General features: G+C 33.9%; 1 protein-coding gene across 1 annotated transcript in view; it reads right to left on the reverse strand.

The window, feature by feature from the left end:
• The window catches only part of LOC108687053 (neural cell adhesion molecule 2-like), a 219,734-nt gene that overhangs the window by 28,601 nt on the left and 175,497 nt on the right, over positions 1–15,636 (reverse strand). The window contains exon 5 of the mRNA XM_018192657.1: positions 13,747–13,950. Within this exon, the coding sequence (XP_018048146.1) occupies positions 13,747–13,950 (204 nt within the window). The remainder of the gene's footprint in view (positions 1–13,746; positions 13,951–15,636) is intronic.

Raw genomic sequence — 15,636 nt, forward strand, 5'->3', positions numbered from 1 at the left:
TTAATACTATTGAAAAAAAAATTAGGATTTAATAAAATTTTTTCTTGGTGTACATTTGAACGTACTCTAATTGTTTTGTTACGCTTTATATTTTCTAATAAATCTAGTACAAGCTAATATAATTTCTTCGTTTAGACCATGTTTTGTTTAATTATTAGATTACTTAATTAGAAAATGACTACATTTAATGACCGAAAATATGTATTGTGCTAAAAAATATTAATAGTATCATTTCAATTTTTTCTCCGCTGCAGTAATGCTACTTAAATTTCCTTAAAGTGCAAAAGCTTGTTCTTATCCGTTCGTAACTTTTTTTAGCTTGCTCGGCATTATCACATTGTTTATGAATATATTCATTTATATTTTTATTATAAAAAAATATACAGAACCATGATAGAATTAGATTCGCCTCATTAATGGCCAAGAACGATTGCGTGATGGGGAAATGAAAGCATGGAAATGGAGCTTTTCAGACAGAAATATTGAAGCATTGATGGTTTTTAAAGGGAGAGCTATTACAGCTAAACCAATCGGCTAGGACGAACAGGAGCATGCTCGGATAAGACGAGACGAATAGTGATAAAGCTCCGTTTGCTGATTGGATCTCTCCCGATATTGACCGCTCTTTTATTACTTCCGCTCCTTCGTACTTCAACGTGCGAGGAATATCATATTCTCCCGGGAGAGACTGGCAAATATTTTAGGACTTTCAAGCGAAATATCAAGTTACCGATAAAATTTGAAACAGTTGGATATTAGAGCTTTTTCGCGCAAATGTTATTTCAAGAATGTTAAAGAATTTGGGAGAAACATTCATCGGAAGTCGGAAGGACAAAGAGAAACTTCCGAATTTCTTTTTCAGCCACACAGTTTGTGAGTCCTGACAGACGTCGCGATGAATTAACTTAAATTGGCTCGCATTTGCGAATTATGACAATCTAACTCGACGACGTGCATTAAAGTTTTCTCGCGGTGTTCGCGAGGAGCCTGTCGCTGACACTCTCCCGGGACTCCTGTGATTCTACACGGTCTAACTACGTCATTCTGCTCATCCTTCGTTCTCTCCTCATCGTTAGCGCGTCCTTTTAGAAACGACCGCGAAGTCTGCGCACGTATACACGTACACAATTTGTGCAATCTAATGATTATATGAATCTTTGTATGCGCGACTGCGCTGCGTTTGCAGCGTACATATATAATACGTGTATATAAAAAAAGTATATTTGAAAGCAAACGTGTGCGTATTTTACGTGCGTCTATACTTGCCTGCTGTACGTGCGCACGCTAATGACTATCGATCCAAGGGTGCCATATCGCTTCTCGATAGAAGCGGTTGACGATAAACAAGGCAGACTCGCGTCGCATAACGAGACCGTTCATTAATCCACAATTCCGGCGGCTCGGGATTTGTCGTGCGCGTTATAACAAGCAAGCGCCCCATGTCACGCCCGTGTATTGCGAACGCGATATATACGGACGTGAACGAGTATGGACGGAGGTTGGTATTGCGCGCGTATCACCATAGTTTCATCGCGAGAACCTCGTTTTGGGGAACGGCAGAGATATATGCATCACCTCCCGAGCATCGCTCTCGCGCGCGTGATGAAAGTCTAAAGCAAGATTAAATTATGTACGCAATCTTTTTCCCCGCAAAAACAACCATTCACCGTGACGAAAGAAGTCAAGAAGGTGTCTACTTCGTTCTCGCTTTCGAGTTGTGCAGGATGAATCCTTCGGACGAAACGTGTAAACAATATTTCCTTTTGATTTGCGAGAATTGAGAGGAGATATTGAATAGCTTCAGACAGCTTTGGACAGAGTACAGAACTGTAATGAAATTGTTGCGCTGAATAGCAAGTGCTATCTCTTGACTCGGTCGAGAGAGGTCTGTAACTATGCTGTCCCTATCCTAAACGTAAACAAGAAACTACGAAAACGCTCAGTAAACTAACAAGAAACAATATCATAAGTTCAATTGGAATTAGTCTAGATTTGCAAATACTTGCAATTCATCCTACAGATAGCTTGTTATACGTATAATGGAGAATGCAAGCTATATTTATATATGTATATACGTAGCATGTAAACATTTTATATTGATATGCAGAGCAAATAACGTTAATATACTAAAATATACATGACCTATAAAATTGATAAGTGTAATTAAAAATTATATGTTACAATTGAATTAACAAATCTTAAGTCTTTAATATTTATTCAATTCTATATTGAAATGATATCGTTTAATCTGCTTCTCAAATAAGAACATTTCTAATTTCGTATCTTTATAAATGCATTGGATTACATTGAGCGGAGCTCCCTTTCGATGTCTCAACTGGGTCATTTATTCTATCTTGCATGATTCGTCCGGAATGACAATCACGCTAAACAATGTCAATTTATCGTAATGTGACATATTTAAATCATAATAATTTCTGTTAAAGTCAATTAGAGAGTGAGTATCGAGAGAGTGATTAATGTCTGTTAGATTATTATTTGCGCGTAAGCTAGAGCAAATTAAGTTTAAAAATTACGCGCGGTCGTGATAGCTTCAATTTCATCTCAAAGCCTGTTCGTTCCTGGTGCTTTTCAAGAAATTGCAGCGAGATGTTGGGTAAACGTCATCGCGCTCTATAGCACCGTAATGAAAGCACCCGACTGTTTTTCTTTCAACATTAATGCGACGCACATATGTTCTTTCGCGGATGAACTTACTTTCGCACTCTGCGAAGTGATGAGACCTTTACTAAAATGAAACTTTCCCTCTATATATATATATAGTTTTTAGCTCCAAAATAACGTGCGTTACGTGTTCCATGAATATCTGAAATCTCAATTCTCCGCAACAGAACGAAGCAATGATAAACGAACAACAATTGAAACTGGAATCTCGACTATTCGGAATGAAATTATTACCGGAACGTGGCAGATTGTTCTCTACACATCTATATAAATAATGGTAATTGATATTAATTTCACATTTCGTTTTTATTAAAATTAGCTGTTGATCAATTGCATCGTAAAATTTTGATCTGACAATCGAATAATTATATTTAATGAAATTCTTGCGAATTTATTAAATTTCAAAAATGATCATTATTAATAATATAGTCAAAGCTGCTTTTGACGAAGTTGCAGGTTTTCATGAAGATCTTTAGGCTTCCTTTCTCCAGAACTATTGAGATATTTTCGTCCTCATTCTGGCGTGTCATCTCTGTACATATATGCACAAAAAGTTCGGTTTAATTCATCCTACAACGCGATTCAACTGCAATTCAAACATTTATGAAGTTATGATTTCAAAAAATAAGGTTTTCAGGTCATGATTATTTTCATTTGCTTTACAGATATAATAAATGTCATTAAAATTAGCGCAAAATCAGTTTGTCAATACCAGTAAAGATTAATTAATTCATTCTTATCGCAAAATTATTATTATTATTATTATTATTAGAGACAATAAAAGAGAAATTTAACATAATTAATTTTAATATCAGAATATTATATTAACTTTAATTAATTTTACGTGACAGAGATAATATCAAAGGTAATTAGAACGTATAATGAATCATACGAATACGTGCAAAGCGAATAGGTGTGAATTCTTTTAATTGTTAATGAGGTAATTATAAAAATTAATATTAATTATCAATGATTATGACCTAAAGTTATCTTCTTTTCAAGTACATTAGCAATGTTTCCTCTTGAATCGCCCTGTAAGGATGCTTCTAAGAGAAAAACCTAGACTTTTCGCCCCGCTCTTTTGCTTTTACGTTTCTATCTTCTATCCCACTCCCTTCCTCTCCCCCCTGTTCTCTCTCTCTCTCTCTCTCTCTCTCTCTCTCTCTCTCTGCTCGACAGTATTTTCGTAGCTGAAAATTCAGGTCAGCCGCCAGCAAACGCAGAGCATCTCCTATTCAGCGGTTGTGCACCTATTCAGACCGAGTGGAAGAAGGAAAGCCACTGCATTTCAACAGGCACCACCGTGGATCATCGCGGCTCGTTCCACAGGAAATGCAAACACGTTCAGGAGTTGGATGCTGTTTTCTCACGGGGTTACGCATGAAGGCACCGTTGATATCGTCCTATATTCTGCATAGATTAAGTGACGATGGGAAAATAAAAACGATGATGTGAACCCACAGTTAATATATAAATATTACACAAAATAATATGTAAAGCGATATCTCTTACCTTTATCTTATACCTTTTTGTAATAGTTTTAATAAAGCGAGTATATTAACATCGATGTTTTGAATCATATCTTTTGTATCCATGTTTTTACTTATTAATTCAAAATTACAATACTAATCAAGTTTTTCAGAAATTATAAAAATTGTTAAAAAGCTAATATCATTTTTAAAACTTCATAATTTTATTGAGAGTTTAATGTTCAATATTTTATTCACAATTTTCTAATATACAAGTTATGAACATTTGTTTTATATACTAAATTTGCTAAATTTTCTTTCTTTTTTTTTCTTGTATTACACAAATTTTGTATATAAATACAAAATTTTTTAAATAATCGATTAGTTTAATAAGCAGGAGTTGCATAATCAGTGCATTTTAATATTCAGATTTTTGAATATTTTTAAATATCATCGCTATTTGCTGCTTTAGGAAAATTCATTTTAGTATGAAAACAAATTGTTGGGAATACATTATATAACATGGAAACAACATTATTCTTCGTTTATGGAAAACCATCTCTCTTGGAGAAATAACAAAAACATCATATAATAACACGTAATATAATATAACGTCAATGTGTATAAAAATACATCGCGTAATGATTACTCAATTAAATACATATGGATACTTCAATATTTAAATATTACGAGATATTTGAATATTCAGTAGATAATCTTTAAATATTTATACCGTATAGATAATAACTGATACTTTAATCATAGCGAGATATCAGAATGCAACATTTGAAGAAAATATTGTCGAACACACTCCAACATTATTTATACAGAATAACGCGAATTTTTCTGCTTTAATCACGGATCTATTTTTCTTTCATCATGTTTCACGCACATATTCACTTATTTTCAATAAAAATGTCAGTTCTACTGCGTTTTTATATCGAAGCCATTCGTCTCCTACATTTTTCCAGATTTATTATATGTATAGAGTATTCTCTATAACGCGGTTGTTTAGGAAATTAATGAACCGCCGAGTTTTTTGCAGGAGATATTATTTTCCGTTATAATGCTTCTCTGAAAATGTTTTCGTCATAACGAACTTTGGATAATAGCAAACCTCGGATAATTGGCTAATTAGTTTAACGAAAGAGTAAATAACGCCATGTTCAAACCATGCATGGCATATGACGATGCATTGTTTTTCGATGTAATTAGACTGCATTTTGTATTGTTTGAGAAAAATTTTCAGGCTAATCACAATTTCTTGCTGATAACATCGATGATGCTGACGTGTATCTTGAATTATGTGTTTAATCAAATAGATATAGGGATGGCTACGATCGATCACGTAATCATTGAAATATTGTGAGATAGACAAGATCGTCAATGAGACTGTTGAAATCTCATAATATCTGCTACAGCAACTTCAGTGTACGGCTAATAACTCTGGCCATCCAAGTGCATGCATTTATCAAACCTGACACGCTCTTCCAACTATACAGGTTACTCCATAAGTCTACTAATTTTTTACGACACAAAAAACGAGAGGCCAAAGAAAAATAATTTAACAGTAATTTCTATTAAAATACCGAGAAATTAATATACTGTCGGTAATTAAATGAATGACTTTAATGAAGCTTTCTAAATGCATATAAAAAATACAACAATAAAGATTTCATCTTCTAGTTATCTTTCAGCAAACTCTTTAATTTGCAACGAATACTTAACAAGAAACTCTTAATACATTTGTTTTCTTTGGAAAACATAATATTAGACTAATTTACTCATTGTTTCAAATCTCTAGAGATGCGTATATAACAGAAAAAGAGTTTCAATTAAAAAAAAAATAATCGAGGGGCTGAGCACGTAAGATTTGGGGCATCCTGTATAGCCGATTATCCTCATCGAAGCGCGAAGTAATTGTCCTATCGTTGTTCCGGAACCTGGTCTGCAGCAGCGCGGAAGAGGCTTTACATCTTGCGGGATTACCATATTCCTCGATGCTGTACACGCGGCTGCACGATGTAATCATTAATTCGGCGCTACTGGACGCGCGTTTAACCCGCATCGCGGTACGAACTCATGCCGCGAATGCATAGATATCCACTTGCTCCTCCCCTCCTTTCCATTTTGATATCAGAGGCAAAGAGATTTTAGGATTTATAAAAGGAATTACAATATTTTTTCACCATTACTTTTGCCCTTTAAAAAGTGTACCTCTTTCGCAAAATTTTCATCTCAAATAAGTTGCAAAAGTAAACACGGTAACAGTAGATGAATGGGACGTTGGAAAATGAATGAGATTTTTAATTAAAAACTTGCTCGTTTGCTCAGACATTTAACTTAGCCTGTTGATTGTTCCGGTCACCAGAAAACGGTTGCTCTTCTTCGACTTTAAGTTCTTAATTTTAATTCAATTCATTTTCCGTTTCATTGACACTTCCAATCTTTAAAAGGTCTTAAAAACATTGCATATTTGTTGTCACATACAACAATAAATAATAATAATAGTTATCTTAAAATCTATTGCATCCAAAATTTATATATAAACATTCTAGAATATGTGTACTTTTAAGATTTTTAATTAAAATCTCATTCATTCGTTCTTTCTCAAAATTTAGTCTCTTAATTATTCAGCAAGTCGTCAGCAAGTGGTTACCTTGCTTTTAAAGTTTTCAGCTTTAATCTGCTTTACTCTCTGGCTTTATATATTGACTATATATCTCGAAGAGAGTGCACATCTCTGTGAATTCGACTGGGGATATACGAAACAGAAATGAAAAAATCCCTCTTAAAACTCGATATCGCAATAATTTGATATTCAATATTCGAGAGTATTTTAAAATTTTGTTCACCATTTTTATATAAATTTTTTTCCTGCACAGGATATAATAAATAAGAGTGATATTACAAAATATTTTGAAGCTTGGTTGTTACGTTATACTTCACTGTCCAAAGAATATGTTCGGTAATACGTTATATAAATTTCACTAATGTATTAGTTATATCTATGACATTTGTACTGTAAATGGTTCGTAGCTGCAATATATTAAATAATATCTTAGATCTTCACATTCATGCGTGTGTTTAATATAATTAGATCTAGATAATATCTAGATCTAATAATACTAAACACACGCATGAGTAACAAATGTTATATTCGGTCAAGGTGGTTCTTGAAATACAATCCTAAATAAAGCTAATATTACAAATTAAATTGACAAGCAATTTAATATTATTGCTGCAAATAAACATCTTAAAAAGCTATTAATAATTTAATGCTAATAAGCATCTTAAAAACATCTGTAAATAATTCATTGCGAGAAATATTATCTCAACCAGAATTCAAATCTGGATATATTATATCCTAAAATATATATTAGATAATCAAGTAATGAACTGATACTCTGGGCGGATGATCTCAAACTATTTCGGCGAGTTATGTAACGACGTACCACCGATTTGAGATATAGGACGCGGATGGCGGAAAAATGCGAACATCCTGCGGGATCTTGGTGGATTGAATTGTAAAAGCGACTGAAAATCAAACTCCGTAGATAAAGAGCTCTCGTCGTTGAGAGCTCGAAATCGGCGACGCGTTTTTCGCCACGTTGCGTGCTTATGCGTACACGTGCGCGGAATCACAAGACGGTGAGATGCAATCGCGTTCTCCATTCCGTGGAGAGACGATGCGGAGATCCGATGCGGATTTTCCGGAGAGAGGAGCGGCAATCGCCCGTGCGACTGGAACCAAGGAGAGAGCCTTCTCATTCTCGAGAGCGCGAAGAAGGCGCACTTCTCACGAAGACGGGTAATTGATCGGCAGATTCAATTTCGTGCGGATAATGAAATGCTGCCGAGAGGAAGGGTACACTGAGTGAACGATCGCTTTGATTCCTTTTAAACGTGGTTGCGATCGCACAAATCGTTAAAGCGCAAAGCGAAACGCGTCAAGCGCTCAGGACGAAAGTGCGAAAGACCTTTGCTACGAAAGCTTATTCAGCACAATAGAGAGATAAACTGTTGACTTATCGGTTTGTAATAGTCGAATTCAATTCATTGCATCTGACGATATACAATTGTATCCATCCTTTATTTACCTAAATGGAGTTTGAGATTGATTGATTCACGAGATGATAGAATTTGATTCAATTAAATTTTAAATATATATTTTATTTATAGAGAGTTTACCTTCTTAATAATAATTTTAAAATTAAATCTTTGAAAAAAATAATAAAAACTCATTTTATATTAAACATAAATGTAAATTTTGTTATATCGAAAAATTTAATTTAAAAATGTTAATAGATTAATATTGAATATAGCAAATTTTTTTCTAAAGAAAATCTCAAGTAAAATCCATTATTATTGAAATTAAACGTTGAGTAATATTTTGAACATCACATTTCTTCGATGACTTAAAAGTTGTTTTATTTTTGTGACTTAGTCATAATATATATAGATTCTTCATTCATGTATAACAGTTTCTTGCAAATTGATAATCAATCATTCTCTTAGTCGCGATATTCACTTCCATTATCCACTTTCTTGCTAATCGCTCATTAGTCCCGTTATTGTCTTCGGGCGACGGCATTCGTCGGGTCCTTCTGATATCTGAGTGACTATAGTAATAGCCTGTGCACAAGAGGAAGACAGACAGTTCGGTATTCACGGGAATACGTCTGTAATAGGTATTGTCGAGTCCGTCTAGCGCTTAGCGAGTCGACAAATGACTTCTGTATTCTGTCAGCGAAATGAATAACGTCGCGTTCGGCATATAGAGCGCGCGAACATTTGCCAAGATCAGCCGAAAAAGATGGCCCGGGATGCTAACGCTCTCCGCGCTGCCCTCGGCATATTGAAAGGGATTGCGCTTTTATGTGAAAAGGAGATTTATTATCAGGGAAATCCGTGTTACCGAGCGTCGCGTATCAAGCGCGAAAGTTGCCATCGTCAAAGACCCTGTGCAAGGAACCTTGCAAAGGAGTCAACGTCACGTATCCGGCCTCGAGAACGCTTTTTCCTCGATTCTCCTTAACCATTCCCGAGGAAAGTGTCGTTCGTGATACTCAACCATTTTGAGATATTGTTAGTGATGCATGAATCAATACGTATAAAAAATAACGGATATTTATATTTTTATCTTAAAAATATACTCTAATCGATCAAACGTTTTATACATAAATAAAAGGCAATGCAAAAATATCAAGAAAATATATAGTTAACTGCGTCATCCCTTATTGCATATTCCGCCTTAATTCAGCAAAATAATTTTTTATTAAAAATAAAAAGAAATTGTTAGACTTGGGTTATTTTTAATACTCGACTATTTTGAGGTATTGTTACAGTTATAGATGAATCAATATTTATAATAGATATCTAACATTTCGTCGGAAAAAATATACTCTAATCAATCAAACTTTCTATAAATAAAAAAAAAATAAAGAGAAATTGAGATGTATGTAGACAACTATATCATTCTTTATAGACATTCAATCTTAAATTAAATCAACACTGAAACTCGTTTCTTTAAAAATGTATCTGTATCTGATAAATGAAAAAGAATACAAAATTTTATCAGAAATAAAAGAAATACTTTTGTCTTTTCAGTTTCCAAGATCTCAATTTTGAATTCATTCCTTACTTTTTGTTCTAAAGCAAAGAATGTGTTTTTAAAAATATTTTTCGCTATAAAAGCCAGACTTTCTGTTAAATAAATCATTAAACGAGAAAAGAGGAAATTCAAATCAGTTTGAGATCGCGGCAAACGTTTCGTGTTACCTCGTTCTCGAATCGTTCTCGAAGGCGGGCATCGCGTATAACAATAGCTGATAAAAATCGATTAAACTGAGAACGACGGCTTTGCCGATCCAATTCGCGTATGCTAATGGGATCTAATCTTCGTGTCTTTTTTGCCAATCGCCGAACCGATAATTCCGCGTTATCTCGAATAATTTGCTATTACGTATCATCGCATGTTTAACCGATTTTATTTCAAATGACTTTTACACCGTGCTTTCACCTACGATCTTTGTCAAAAGTAATCACTAAATCCAAAAAATATTATGACGGTTTCATTGTTTTATTGTGTAAAACAACATTTTTTTCATATATATTTATTTCTTTTGTTTAAACTCTCTTTCTTTCGCTTGCGCATTGAAAAAATACGGATAGTCGATTTTTCTGTATTTCTTTATTTCATGGTAATTATTTTTCTGAATTTTATGCTGTGATATCAAGAAGTGCTGTGAATAAAAACTGTAATTATTTACGCAATTAATATTTATATCGCAATATTCTGAAAAGTACGTAAAAGTTTTATAATACCGACACTTTCATTTAAAACATCGTTACATTATCTTTAAAAATTGAAGGTACATGCAAAACATATTTAAACATACACATATCTTTTAAAAATACAGAGATTTTTAAATCTTATTATTTAAAATATACAACGCGTATATCTTTCTCTCCTGGAAGCTAGTAAAAAAATCAATTAACTAATAAAAATATCGTGTATGTGCATATTTAATTACGAACGAATGAGTAGCGCAAAAGTTTTCCTTTATTACATTCGAATTAGCCGGTTCGAATCGAAGCCAGAAATATTCCATTGTCCTCATTCCATTGCTTTTAAATCGAACTTTTTTCTGTATATTCTTTAATGAAGGTTCTGTTGGATTCTTCTAATATCTTATTTTATCTATAAGAAATTCACGAAGGCTTGGTGCGTCTGCTTTTTCGCCGACTTTACAATTGAAGTATATTTAATGTGAGCTTTATTTTTTCTCATAAATGATACATTTATGGCAGCAATATTTTTAATTGCTGCAACCAGCATTTTTCCTTGAGAGAGAGGAATTCTTTATCATATTTCTCTCATTATACACCGGTTAATTTAGCTTTGTGCGCTGTGCATGCATCAAGTTACATATCTAAATTATTACACAAAAAAACAATAATAAAATAATTATATTAAATTAAATAATTGTATAAAAACAGAGATAAAGTTTATTCGTGATAGTTATATTTCCAATATTACTGGATATAGAGGACCAATCAAATCGTAAATTAGTCGGTTTTAAAAACAATTTTAAAAATTCATAACTTTTTCAATAAAAATAGCATAACATTGATATTCAAAACAATCATGTATTTAAAGCGACGAAAGTACGTATGTAGAAACAATTACGAATATGCAATCATATAACGTTAATATTATTATTTAAATAACATTTGTCTGTTTACTAGAAACATTTTATAGTCCAAAAATAGCGCAATATTTAACGTTATTCAAACAATTTCTCAGTTTCTCGTTGCATTATCAATTCGAATAAAATAAGTGTTTACAAAACGCGTCGCGTATTTTTAAGAATTTAAAAGTTAAATTATATAAGTTAAAATTATTTCGTTGTACATTTTATCTTTCGTGTTCCGAAAACGACATCAATGTCTCTTGTCGGATCCATAAACGCGATCGAACGGAAGATTTCGCGATAATCTACTTTCTCCGCGGCGACGGGTTTCCAAAGGAGCCGAAGCGAAAGTAAAGCCGTACGTGACGTTCGCCTTTATCTCTGGACGTAAGAAAAAGAAAATAATGTAGTCGGAATTTGCGGGGGTCGGCGGTAGCGGTGGCCCCCGTCGCCGTGTCGTGCTATCGGGAAAATTTTAAATCACGTCCGAGATAATCGAATTCCACCGCCGCGCTGGAAGACGCACCACGCTCATCCGGACGTTATTCACCCTTTAATGGTGAATTCGCACCCTCGTCCCCAACGTCCTCTCCTTCTTCTCTTTCTCTTTTTCCCATTGGCGCGCCATTTACGCATCGCTGCTACGGGCGTTCGGACCCGATCTCGTAAAGAATGCAAAGGCACCCCCCCGGAGAACACCCCCAGAGTACGTTCTCTGGACCGTATCGCCCGTAAATTCTATCGTCCATCCTGATTCCGTACTGTGGCGAAAATCGCGCGATCATCTCATCTCCATCACCGACGCGTCCTGGTCTCCACTACGTGCCGACGTTCCAGGTGTAGGAGTTACGGGGTCCGACGAGACGGTGCGATGGGATATCGATATTTATTGGCTTGCCATACGTGCCTTCGATAGATAACTGTCACATAAGATCTCGGAGACTATTAATTATTAATTAACGTACTGTATATATTTATTGTTTTTCGGCAATATTTGACAAAAATATATGTGAAGAAGGAGCGTATGTCACGAACCATGTATCAATTACGATCGTGTGTATAAACCTTCTTCCTTCAGCTTATAAACAGTAGAACCACATTGGTTATTCTACATCTATGTATTGGGATTGTCTTGTATTAGCGTGGATATTTGACATCGGTATGGATGTCAAACAACTATATCAATACACCGACGATATTGATCTAGATGTTTGACATAGCTCTATATATGCTTTAGATATCCATGTTGTAAACATTATTATGGCGAGTCTCGTGGTCCGAAAAAGCATTCGGTATTTATTCTGCTATTTATTCTGCTGCGCTCTATTGACTTTTGTTCGCTAAGTATACAGAGCATCCCGAATTGATATGAACTCTCGTTCGCTTGGAATTAAATTCGGAATGATTTTACATGGAAGAAATAGGATAAAATTTAACGAAGCTTATTAATATCCACTTTATAATCAATGGTTATTCGATTTAAAATAATTATCCGTTTATCTGTAATTTATCGACCTTCGACGATTTGCGTCATGCGCGTAGAGGAATTAAATTGCGCAATCGCAAACAAAAAAGATTTCACTTTTAATACAAGATGCGCGATTATTGTTATATCCTTCCATCAAGTATAATCTTTTAAAGAACGGACAACTGAATAAGAGCGAAAGATCATTATTTTATGACTAAAGCTTGGATGGACTATATCCTCTCAATGCCGAACTCCGACCCAGCGACCGAATATCTCGTCTCTATATCGATGAGAGTTCTCTCATTTCTCTCTCTTCCTTCCTTTCGGCAGCTCGTCATCGATTCGCAAACGGGTCTAGAAAAATGGCCATCGGGTTTTCTATTATCCCGATAAACATCTCACGATGGTTCCGGGTTTGTCAATAGCGCGATGGTGTATAATACAGTTCGAAGCTTTCGACGAATCCTCTTTAGTAGTAAGTGAAAGCAAATGCAATATCGCACCGAGTGTCCGGGATTACGTGTCCTTCGAACACACGCTCAGTTTCTATCCTATTAAAGGATCGAGAGTTCATCTATCTAAGTTCGTGTATCTATGTCATTGTCGGCATAAGAAGATTAAATTCAATAGAAAGACATTTGGAAACTGTCAAATTCTCGCACGGAATCCGCGTTCACGTGGATGCGAATTCGTCGAATTTCTCATCTATATTTTAAAGCGTAGTTTTTTTGTCATAATCGTGCCTCGTAATGATACGTCATTATTATCGTTGTTCGCGGGTAATTGCGCGCTATAATTATCATATATCGCGTAAATTAAAAACGTCGATAAAACGTGCCCGGCGGCATGAATCTCGCGTATTCATTGATAATTGGGTGAGCCAAGAGGGCGAATTTTTATTAGTATCATATAATGTATATAGAATACTTACAACGCATGTCCACGCGAACTGATGAAGACAGCGGAATCGACCTATTGTTGTTCGTAGCATTGCAGGTCAGCACCGAGTGAACGTCGTCCCGGCTTAAGTTCTGTACAATGATCTCGCTACGTGTCACATCGCTGTTTGGCATTGTGGTCCGATTTGTGACGAATCTGTCGTTGCGATACCAAGACACGATTGGGGCCGGTTTACCTACGGAAACAGGTCGATTTTGTTAATTAAAAAAATATTAAAATGATGTTGAAGCGATGGTTGAAATTTGAACGAATTTGATCTATATCAACAAAAACGGATTCTTAATTCCAAATCAAACGTACATTAAGTAAAACGTTACGAACATTTCTTATTCTGATATATAGAATTATATTCTGTATATTGCATGAAAGTTAGATGATGTACATTCAGATCGTACTTTTCCATTTACTTCTCATGTAAGCTTCAAAATCATAATTTAAAGGTCTCATTACATATTCTTATAAATTATTCAAATAAATGTGGGGAACTACTTTTTGTTTGGATATATATTTGAAATCATTTATATGCGTGAAGAAATAATATACGTGATAACAGGAAATTATAATTTACAATTTTTTCTTTGTTTTTCATATAGGTTTGTATTTTTCCATAGTTATTTGCGTTTTTTTTTTATTCTGGAAAAAGATTTTTTTTTATTTCATATAAAGAGGAAGAAAATGGAAGAAAATGGAAAAGTATGAGGTGCGCGTTTCATTGATTTTACAGACGATCCCCTTAACCCCGATATATCGGCGAAACGCGATGCTTCACGCTTCGCATGGCGAAAACCTTTGCGGAGCAAATTCGCGTAGAGATATCTACGGAGAGTCGATGATTTCGCTTGTTCGACAAAATCGTAACTACCGCGACGCATAAATTTAATGGTACAAGTATCGAGTACCACTCGACTTCATTCAAAAGCATGATAATAATGAAGGGTAATAATTACAGGCTATAATTAGCGAAGAGAGTTAACATCGCGCAAATGGAATCGGTCTTTCATTATGAACTATCGCAATAGTGTCATTAAACAATCAATTCCAATATTACCGTCGCGACGATCGCAGGCATAAACACTCGAATTATTTATCGCAACTATACCGTATTATGTACTGTATCTGTATAATTACTTAATGTAACATAATTTGTATAATGCGTAATCGATGAAAACTATATATAACAAGTTAACAAAGATCAGTAATTAATATTATTGAAGATATTCTAATATTTAGATTAATTAATAGATTAGCCTTTTTGCAATTTAAACTATTCATTTTTTTATTATTTTTATTTTATATATTTTATTGTTTTTTAGTTCCAAATTTCTTTTATTTTGTTGATCAATTATTTATATATTGTTATCAATGCTGCGAGAGAATCTGATCTTAAAGTGCTTAACGCGTTTAGACTGTTTTGACTATAAAAAAAAATTATTATAAAATAATTTTTGATCTAATTATGATATATGTTGCAATATTGATATATTAGATTTCTTTGTAATTAGAATTTTTGTAATTCTTTAAGTCATATCATATATAATCATATAAAATATATTATTTAACAAATATAATAAATTCAAATAAAAATATGGATCATTTACGATTCTTGTTTACATTTGGACCTATTACTCAATGTGATGGATGATGAGTAAGATACTTAAAATTGACTGACATGGAACACATTAATAAATAACGATATCTATTTATTTACCTAGCTTTTTTATCTATCTAGCTTTGGTTTTAAAATAACAATGAAATATTTAGAAAGATTATTTATTTAATTTATAATAAATAATTTCGGAATTATTAAATATTTCACAAATTGACAGAAGCAAAGCCATTAATAGCAGCATGCATAAAAATT

Source organism: Atta colombica, unplaced genomic scaffold, assembly GCF_001594045.1.
Source record: "Atta colombica isolate Treedump-2 unplaced genomic scaffold, Acol1.0 scaffold198, whole genome shotgun sequence".
NCBI classification, from domain to species: domain Eukaryota; kingdom Metazoa; phylum Arthropoda; class Insecta; order Hymenoptera; family Formicidae; genus Atta; species Atta colombica.